The following is a 10484-nucleotide window of genomic DNA, read 5'->3' as shown; positions in this document are numbered from 1 at the left end:
GGCAAATGTTACATTATGATTGGAAAGAATGACGTAAGGTTTGCTTCACATTTAATTTGCTCACTTTTTACTTTCCAACCAGCTTTTGAGAGAATAAAGAGGGAGGCTGGTATGAGTGATGAAAGATGGGATGAGAGGTTTGGCTGAAGAACAAAAGGGTATATTCTGATGAAGGCTTTTTGTTCACAAAATTATTGTAGCATGAATGGGTGGGGTAAAATGTTCTGCTCAGGACTATCTTTTACAAGGAAACACTGCATGGTAATCTGCAAAGAACCAATGGGTGCATTTATTTATGTCACCCTACTAACATTGTTCATCCACAAATGTTCCAAATAACTTTTATAAAAAAAATATTAATATATAAAAAGAATAACAACAATAATAATAATAATAATTACAACCAGGACACAATCTGCCTACACGTCTACAGTCTGTCACTTTTATTAGGACTTTATAAGAACCATGGCTTCAATTAGCTGACTTTAAATTCCTCTTTTGAAAACAATCATTTTGTTTTGATAGATTCTCAAATACAACAGCGCTCTATTGTTTTATGGTATGGAAGAAAACAGAATGGTGACAATTAATTGAGTACAAATGTATTCCCATCCATTTCTATTTAAGGTCCCTCCATCAATCATATTACTTCCAGATGTGTCAGTGTCTGTTTCTCAAGAATTTAAACAACATCTCTGAAGTGCCTAAGTTGCTAGAAAGTTCTGAGATGGTCCCAATGTACTATTTATTTCACCACGCTGTGATTATAAGACATGTTTGCCCTCAATCGTGTCATGTCTCAGTCTGAAGTCAGGAGATTCAATCAATCTGAATAGCCTGAATATAAATATTTGAAAATCAGAGGCAATGTCTGGGCTATGCACAAATGATCTTACATTGTTAGAATATTTGAGTAATTTGTGCTCTGTCCCAGGCAACTTTGAGAATCAGCATAATAACTTTAATCAACTGGTATCTAAACTTTCCACTCGTGTTCTTCCCCTTATATTACCCTCTCTTTTATGTATCCCACTTCTCTTGTACAAGTGTTTGATTCGTTGGCTGGCTGTGCATGTTAATGAGATGGGACAGAGATGGTTTTTAAAAGCTGCTGCTCAACAACATATTGGGATAGACGGCAAGCAGCGTGAAGTCCGAATGACGTTTCTGAACTGAGCTCTCTGGACCTACGGAGTTCGTGAAAACTCAAGAGTATTCGGAAGAATAGAAATCAAACGTTGTTCCTCTCGTCATCTCCTCAAATTAAAGGGCGAATACCAATCTATTGTCGATTGACTGAGATTTAGTTGGGGTAACCAGCCGGGAGGTCCGAATTTGAGGTTCCTTATCAGCAGACGAGATGCATCGTTGTACAACAGCGGCGTTGCTTTTGTTAGTTATTGCCTTATATTCCATCCACACAGAAGGTAAATATACATTTATATTTGAACAATGTAAAACTTATGTGAAGGAGCCAGACCCTATTGAAATTTATCGGAAATAGTATGTGTTCAGCCGTTAACCATTTTCATCTGGTCATGGTAATGAGTCAAAAAAAAATGTTGTGCAGCCGGATTGCTCCTGTACGTTTTACCTTTTGTCAACAGTATAGGCTATTGTTGTTCATAGCAGTTATATTAATGTTTTTGATTTGTACAATTGTGGCTTTGTTCGTTTATTGCGTTAACCACTCAGCCACAGTCTGAAGCCAGGCTACGTTGTATAAATGTTGTCTTTTGAAAGGTTTTACATTTCACCAAATTCATGATGGTTGCTAACCGGCGTTGCTCTTTATCTGATTTGTTTGGTTTGCGTGGTTGATGAGAATTGTAATGCCCGGTGTTGAGGAATTGGAGATGACTTTTGATGAGGAAGCCTTGAAGATGTGGGTCACACGTTTCAAAGTAGGCACGAGCCTGCTACAGCGGTTCACCATGACCACCTGCATGCGTGTTAAACAGTCTGTGGCGGTGGGAATCCACAAGCCTTTATTTATAGTGGAGACAATAGTTTAATGTTTTACAATACAGTTACTGAGTCCTATTCAATCGTTCTCGTTCTCTTTGTTCGTTTTTCATACAGGTTAAGAACTACACCTGACAATCTGTGTGAAGTCGCAAATCATAACTGACCAGTTATTCTCATTAGAAAATATAGATCTACTGATTGTTAAAAACGTTCAGACCAACGTGTTCATTTGACCTCAATTTTATTGTAACATGTCTGTTTTATTTATTTTACAGCCTACAAGTGCAGGTGCACAAGAAAAGGGCCAAAGATTCGCTACAAGGATGTGCAAAAGCTGGAGATCAAACCCAAACATCCTTTCTGCCAAGAGAAGATGATATTGTGAGTCATTTCTGTGAATCATTTCTATACTGCTCTCTCTCCCTACAATGCTTTTGTCTGCTTGTCACAGATGTCAGTCACTCCTTGTGCTATTCAGTTTGTTTACCAAATGCACAAACTTTTATAAATATTCATTCTAATTTTCTAATCGCATACTATATAAAGCAGCTGATTGACCTATTCATATATTTATATGGAATCTGATAACTGATATTTTGAGAACCTATTAACTTAAAGGTGTTACACTTAGTATTTTTTTTTTTTAAATTGAATACTGTATATCTGGTGCTAATAGTGGAATGATAGTGTTTCACAGTATTACTTAACCGTCAGTGTTGTGATTGGCTGTGATATTCGCCTATTGATTTCTCCTGCCGGACTTTGTGGCTGTTGTCTTGTGGAAATCGCTGTGTCATTTCGTGGTAGCAAAAAATCGCCACGTTTGTGAGAACAAGCACAGGGGAATCATGTATCGTGTAGGGAATCATTATGCCATCTAAATCGCTGTGAAATATTATTTTCGATAACAAAAAAGTACTGTTTTTACATCTGTTTGAAGCCGGTAGACCAAAATGAAAGTTTTATTTTTTGTCCACCTGCTTCAAACAGCTGTAAAAACTATATTTATTGTTATTAAAAATATATTTAGATGGTACAATGATTCCCTACACTATTCAGTGCTTGTTGTCTCTCACAAACTGAAATTGAGCGAACAGTGTAGAATTTTTGCAATCAGGAAATTTGTGAATTCCACCAGATGACACAGCCACAAAGTCAGAACAGCTTTCCCAGTTTGATAACAGATGCTGCTCCGGTGGGAGAAATCAATAGGCATCCAATATGGACTTTACCTCTTCAGATATGAGTGACTTTCTAACTCTTTTTGAGGGTTCCAAATGGAATTGAATTGCCCTATACTATTGCTTTCTCTTTCCATAATAGATGCTGATCTCACTTTTTAGTCATCTTCAGTGGAAGTGGCGCTTTTGTAAAAAAAAAAAAAATCGCATACTCTTTCGCCATCTGTAGTTCACTTGAGGTATTGCATAGATGTGTTCCCATGAACAGAAAAACCAAAACCATGAATTCAAATGTTTTTCTGTCCTGCTGTCATGGATTACAGTACATTGCTCTTGATTTTATCAAAAGGCCTTAGGGTCCATCCAACAAAGATTTGTTGGCTCCTTGGACCATTAAACTGATATTTATTGCTGGGTCTTATATCCCGGGGCCAATGTGATACATTTTAGTTGAACACCAAACAGTTAAAGCTGGTCTATTTGCATAAAATAGTGGCTGCTGGCCACTGACCTAAGTGAAAAATGAGACTCAGCGGGCTCCGGAAACAGTGCCCCTTCTCTCCTTTGTTGGCTGGCATGGCTCACGTCTCAGAATTTAACATTCTGCGGAGCCACCTCCACTGTCACAGCTGTGCCTCCAACTCTGACCAAGAGTTAGAAATTAACCAAATTATCCAAGGCCTCTGTTGGCTGGGCAGGTGAATAATTAATTAAGAAGCAGAAAAACTATAAGAGATTGCTTTGAGAAGCCCCTGCAGAGCTCTGGGCACAACACACAGCACATGTCACGGCTGGCTCAAAAATGCCATACAGACGGTCTCTCCAACTGCTGTTCTGAATGTCAATGGGTTCATCTAGCCAGGCTCAGAGAACATGTATACCCAGTGCTGTTTTTAAAGCCTGTTTATGCAGTAATGTGGATTAGCTGTTTTCTCTTACACTTTCTCCTTTTGTTTGTCAGTGTCACCATGGAGAACGTGGCGCGCTTCAAAGGTCAGGAGTACTGTCTGCACCCCAAACTGCAGAGTACCAAAAACCTGGTCAAGTGGTTCCGGATCTGGAAGGATAAGCATAGGTGAGAGGTCATCCCACTCCATGATTTGAATGGCCCCAACCAAAGGGCAATACCGTCTCTGTTTCGATGTCATTTCTATCCTATAGCTGAAATTCTTGTTTAGGTTCCACCTCCGAAGAATGATGCAGGCTGTTAATACATATTCACGAATTGGGGGTGGGAACGTTGTGGTGATTTCCACATGGAGTGGAGAAATAACAATAAGTAACCGACAGCTGTCAGTGTAGGTAGCTGACATGCTAACCTTATCTACCTAGCTAAGGATATCTGTTGCTACTGCGTATTCAAAATATTAGCCAGCTGGCTAGGCTAAACTTCACCACAGATGGGTAGGGAAAATCTGTATCTTTGACTTCGCCATCTATTATCTCCAAGTGTTGGTGTTTTCCATAAATTGTAGCTGCAAATCTGCCATAGAAATACAAAGAATAAGATGAAGCTCCGGTAATATGGATAGCCAACTATTGAACAGTTTGGACTAGAGGCCAGGGTGACAGCTAAGGCACATTTATTGTAGTGATTTTCACAACAAAAAACTAAGGCATTAATGTCTAGCTACTTTAAAAAAAAGTGTGTGTAATCATCAATTTGGGTACCAGGTATGTCCATGTAGCTTCTCCCGCTATGGAAAGTATGGTTATAGGAATCTATAAAGCCAAGTAATCATGTACTGTATATTTGGCTGTATTTAACATGTTCCCTTCTCTCTTAGCAGGGTGTATGAATCTTAAACCATGGATTATGTGCACAAAGGGAACAAGTGGAAAAAAACGCCATTAAGACTGTTTTTATGAAGTACAAAACATAATCTCCGAGCAATCAGTACTTCGTCTTGGAATGAGATTTATCGCGCATAAAAGAGATTTCTAGTTTGCTGGTGCCGTTTTAGTTGGCCATCAGGCTAATTATTGTTACTCACTTAAGTAATTTCAACTGTAATAATGGTAGTATTTCTCCAATGCCAACGTTCAAGGCTGTTTACCAGTGGAATAGGATACTGGAGGAAAGGCTGTGAGAAAGGTCCTTGATGAATCTGGCCCGTGTCGTTTTTTGGATAGGAGATGTTTGCCCTTAAACCTTCTGTTTGTTCCAAGGACTATTGTATGTCGATGTCTTGTAACATAATGGGGTCATGGGATTCTTGTTATTGTATACTGCTACTTCTGTATCTTGGTGTGCTTCCAGAAGTGTTAAACACAGCATACTGTATACATGTGTAGGGAATGTGATGAAGGGAATTATTAATTACTCAGACCAAGACCAAGCACCCAAATGTATGTCATTTAATTTTGTAAATTTGAGTCCATTCAAAGAGAAGAGAAATTGGACACAAGATAAACACGCCTAGGTCAATGTGTAGTCATTTTAGATTTCATTGGTGCCATGCCATTCCCATATGCAATCATTAAGTTGTAGTTTATTATGAGCAGTATATAAAGTCAAACTGTTAATTTAGATCTTGTAAGACATATATTTTCTGTACCTGGTATGAACAAATGTAAACAGCAATGGTATTATACGTTTCCCGTTTACACTCATTTGTATCCCTGTCCTGATTTCTTATGGCGTATTCTACAAAGACTGGAGTTCATCAACATGTTTAATTTTTAGAAGGAAGTCTTCATCATTACCTATGGAAAAGAAACCTTTTTAAGAAATATCTCATTGTAACCCTCGTAAGAATCAAGACATTCAATCATGAAATTGTTTCATCATAAGTGGTTAATTATAGAGCATGTTCATGATATTATCCAACACTTTTTGAATGATGACCTTTGAAAAGGTGTGATTGTTTTGTAAGCTATTGATATACGTTGCTACAATGACAGTTGAATTTTTATTTCACCAAACAGAATGCTCAATATACATTTTCTTCAAAGAATGTGCATTCCTCTTGTTTAATATATACATACAAATGTTGTATTCTTCTGTGAGAATTCTTCTAAGACTTTCTAGTGTAATTTATTGTATTACTGAGTTACTGTTTTGCTATTTAAATGTTCATTAGGTAACAAATGTTAAGTATCTGTGTTTGGACTGACTCACCAAGCACACATTCAAAATATTCCAAGGAGTGTGAATCAACAAGCACAGCAATAAAAAAACACTGTCTGAAAACAGCCCTTTCATTGTTTCCTTGATATTTTATCTTAATTGCTAAATCAACATTTTCACTCCACACATCTGAGCTTTCAGACAGCCTAAATATAAAAATATCAGTCCATATGTTATCCCTAGAAGGCGCTATGTGCTCCCCAATGAACTGGAATGGGATTAGCGTTCTTCTAGCGGCAGGATATTATGCTGGCAACTCAATCGTGGATAATTTTTTTCAAAATAAGTCACCATACAAAAAATGTTTGCACTCTAGTACAGCACTGCTGTTTTTCACAGCATTGTAACCACCTTTGAAAAATGAAATAGATAATTTGTATTTATACCAGTATTTGTTTTGAAAGTTTACACATACTGGTATGTTAAGCTATTGTCAAATCAAATTTTATTGGATCATTTACACATGGTTAGCAGATGTTAATGTGAGTGTTGCAAAATGCTTGTGCTTCTCGTTCCGACAGTGCAGTAATATCTAACAAGTAATATAGCAATTCCACAATCACGACCTAATACACACAAATCTAAGTAAAGGGATAGAATAAGAATATGTACATATAAATATATGGATGAGCGATGACCGAGCGGCATAGGCAAGATGGTATAGAATACAGTATATACATATGAGATGAGTAATGCAAGATATGTAAACATTAAAGTGGCATTATTAAAGTGACTAGTGATCATTTATTAAAGTGGCCAATGATTTCGAGTCTATGTAGGCAGCAGCCTCTCTGTGTCAGTGATTGTTTAACAGTCTAATGGCCTTGAGATGGAAGCTGTTTTTCAGTCTCTCGGTCCCAGCTTTGTGCACCTGTACTGACTTCGCCTTCTGGATGGTAGCAGGGTGAACAGGCAGTGGCTCGGGTGGTTGTTGTCCTTGATCTTTTTGGCCTTCCTGTGACATCGGGTGCAGTAGTTGTCCTGGAGGGCAGGTAGTTTGCCCCTGGTGATGCATTGTGCAGACTGCACCACCCTCTGGAGAGCCTTGCGGTTGTGGGCGGTGCAGTTGCCATATCAGGTGTTGATACAGCCCGACAGGATGCTCTCAAATGTGCATCTGTAAAAGTTTGTGAGGGTTTTAGGTGACAAGCCAAATTTCTTCAGCCTCCTGAGGTTGAAGATGCACTGTTGCGCCTTCTTCACCACACTGTGTGGGTGGACCATTTCAGTTTGTCCGTGATGTGTATGCCTATGAACTTAAAACTTTCCACCTTCTCCACTGCTGTCCCATCGATGTGGATAGGGGGGTGGTCCCTCTGCTGTTCCCTGAAGTCCACGATCATCTCCTTTGTTTTGTTGACGTTGAGTGAGAGGTTGTTTTCCTGACACCACACTCCGCGTGCCCTCAGATCCTCCCTGTAGGCTGTCTCATCATTGTTAGTAATCAAGCCTACTACTGTTGTGTCGTCTGCAAACTTGATGATTGAGGTGGAGGCGTGCATGGCCATGCAGTCATGGGTGAACAGGGAGTACAGGAGGGGCTGAGCACGCACACCTGTGGGGCCCCAGTGTTGAGGATCAGTGAAGTGGAGATGTTGTTTCCTACCTTCACCACCTGGGGGCGGCCAGTCAGAAAGCCCAGGACCCAATTGCACAGGGCGGGGTTGAGACCCAGGGCCTCAAGCTTAATGATGAGCTTGGAGGGTACTATGGTGTTGAATGCTGAGCTGTAGTCGAAGAACAGCATTCTTACATAGGTATTCCTCTTGTCCAGTTGGGATAGGGCAGTGTGCAATGTGATGGCGATTGCATTGTCAGTGGACCTATTGGGGCGGTATGCAAATTTCGACCTGTCTCAGCTAAAGTGTGTTGGGAAATACTCAGTAGGGTCTCTACTAACCAAACGTGGTTCGTTTTGGGAGGGGGATTGTGTCGTACATACCCAGCAGCACTTCGTTCTCCACCCCCTCTATAGCCCCCAATGCAATGCACTGTAATAGACTGCACATGGGGTACATATGGACTTGTAGAGAGAACTTTTCTACCTGCCTCAGCTAAAGTGGGGTGGGAAATACTCAGTAGGGTCTCTTGGCACTTTTTGTAGAGTTTAACATGTATTACAAGAGACAACAAGGCTACAAGGCTAACAGTACACAGTTTAATCAAGCTTCCAGAACAACAATGAACGTTATCTACAAGTTATACGCCTCTATGTGTTGTTTTTCTTTCAAGGTTAGCAGCCCACTGTAAAGGCCTATTAACCAAGTTTTCAAAAACCAATAACAGAGACAAGATGGAGAGATAATGCATAAGACAGAGACGTGATGAGTATCTATCAAGGTTATTAAAGGCATTTTCTGTAGCGTTTTAAATGTATTATGTAGTAATTTTCTCTCTGATAACGCATATTGAATGTACTCTCGCATGCCATTGTGACGAAGCTTATTCACGTTGCCCTCTAATAAGACTGCTTTAGAGAATAAGCACACATGAACCCCACAACTACTACTGTCTGACTTTTTTCTAAAATGGGGGCACTGATGAGAAAATCATAGTTAGTGTCACATCCACCACAAATCGATACATTGCCAGGTATTTGTGAAGTGGTAGTGCATCCTTTAATTCTCTTTCATACTGGCTTAAGGAATCCATAATTTAAATATTTAATTAAATGCAATTACTGCCACTGACTGTATGTTGTATTTCTATGGCTATAACTGTCCAATGTGACTTTAGATGCTCAAAACACCACCAATTATGCACTGTTCCAGGCACATTTGGCATAACCTTTTTGTCGTCCAAAAACAGACTATGTAATTCCTGACTCGCAAAAGACACAGGGGACATTAAAACCTCTTAAGGATCGTACCCTTTGTTCAATTTTAGCCTAAAATGACATACCCAAAACTAACTGCCTGTAGCTCAGGACCTGAAGCAAGGATATGCATATTCTTGATACCATTTGAAAGGAAACACTTTGACTTCAAAGTGGAAATGTGAAATGAATGTAGGAGAATATAACACATTAGATCTGGTAAAAGATAATACAAACCAAAAAACATGTTTTTTTGTGTTGTTCCGTCATCTTTGAAATGCAAGAGAAAGACCATAATATAATATTGCAGTTTAGGCGCAATTTCGATTTTGTCCACTAGATGACAGCAGTGTGTGTGTAAAGTTTCAGATTGATCCAGTGAAGCGTTGCAATACTGGACAATATTTTGTATCAAGTCTGCCCAAATGTGCCCGGATTGGTCACTTGATACACTTTCAAGTACATAACTATAGAGGACATACAAAAATGATATGGTAATGCAAAATGTAAGTTTATACACTCCCAGGATCATTAGCTTATACACTATCTTTCTCACATCTAGATGACCATGGTGTGGAGCCAGAGACAGCAGGGGTTCAAACTGTAGAACCCTGTTCCTACATATGAATATAAACATTTATTTTATCAAATAAAACTAGGCTACATTTTATCTCTGGGACCCTCAGGATGACAAATCAGAGCAAGATTACTGAATGTAAGTACATTATTTACCTTCAGGTGAATGTATCAAACCAGTTGTCGTGATAAGCCTTTTGTTGTTGTGCACTCTCCTCAAACAATAGCATGGTAATTTGTCACTTTAATAGCTACTGTAAATTGGACAGTGCAGTCAGATTAACAAGAATTTAAGCTTTCTACTCATATAAGACATGTCTATGTGTAACGGATGTGAAATGGCTAGCTAGTTAGCGGGTGCGCGCTAGTAGCATTTCAATCAGTTACATCACTTGCTCTGAGACTTAAGTAGTGTTGCCCCTTGCTTTGCAAGGGTCGCGGCTTTTGTGGGGCGATGGGTAACGACACTTCGTGGGTGTCAGTTGTTGATGTGTGCAGAGGGTCCCTGGTTCGCGCCCGTGTCGGGGCGAGGGGACGTACTAAAGTTATACTGTTACATTGATGCTGTTGACCCGGATCACTGGTTGCTGCGGAAAAAGGAGGAGGTTGAAAGGGGGGTGAGTGTAACGGATGTGAAATGGCTAGCTAGTTAGCGGGTGCGCGCTAGTAGCATTTCAATCAGTTACGTCACTTGCTCTGAGACTTAAGTAGTGTTGCCCCTTGCTTTGCAAGGGCCGCGGCTTTTGTGGAGCGATGGGTAACGACGCTTCATGGGTGACTGTTAATGTGTGCAGAGGGTCCCTGGTTCGCGCCC

At 39.7% G+C, this 10484-nt stretch overlaps 1 protein-coding gene across 2 annotated transcripts; it reads left to right on the top strand.

Annotated features, from left to right (window-relative positions):
• The first annotated feature begins 1114 nt into the window (after positions 1–1114).
• On the top strand, positions 1115–6344 carry LOC129857877 (C-X-C motif chemokine 14-like). 2 transcript variants are annotated; one of them, XM_055926543.1, is made up of 4 exons: positions 1115–1427; positions 2244–2349; positions 4111–4224; positions 4940–6344. In XM_055926543.1, exons 1-4 carry the CDS (start codon positions 1361–1363, stop codon positions 4953–4955), a joined length of 303 nt encoding a protein of 100 aa, XP_055782518.1. In that variant the 5' UTR covers positions 1115–1360; the 3' UTR covers positions 4956–6344. The 2 variants fall into 2 exon arrangements, with proteins under 2 accessions (XP_055782518.1, XP_055782517.1); XM_055926542.1 differs by having other exon boundaries at positions 1116–1427; positions 4937–6344.
• Positions 6345–10484: the final 4140 nt, after the last annotated feature.

Source organism: Salvelinus fontinalis, chromosome 6 (assembly GCF_029448725.1).
Source record: "Salvelinus fontinalis isolate EN_2023a chromosome 6, ASM2944872v1, whole genome shotgun sequence".
In the NCBI taxonomy this organism is placed as follows: Eukaryota; Metazoa; Chordata; class Actinopteri; order Salmoniformes; family Salmonidae; genus Salvelinus; species Salvelinus fontinalis.
This window is presented reverse-complemented; position numbering and strand designations above follow the sequence as displayed.

What these genes read in the sequence shown, in the direction of transcription:
- LOC129857877 (XM_055926542.1), top strand. Translation starts at nt 1,361, where the DNA reads ATGCATCGTTGTACAACAGCGGCGTTGCTTTTGTTAGTTATTGCCTTA. An exon ending in ATATTCCATCCACACAGAAG is followed by an intron (nt 1,428 to 2,243) that starts GTAAATATACAT and finishes TTTATTTTACAG; the next exon opens with CCTACAAGTGCAGGTGCACA. An exon ending in TGCCAAGAGAAGATGATATT is followed by an intron (nt 2,350 to 4,110) that starts GTGAGTCATTTC and finishes TTTGTTTGTCAG; the next exon opens with TGTCACCATGGAGAACGTGG.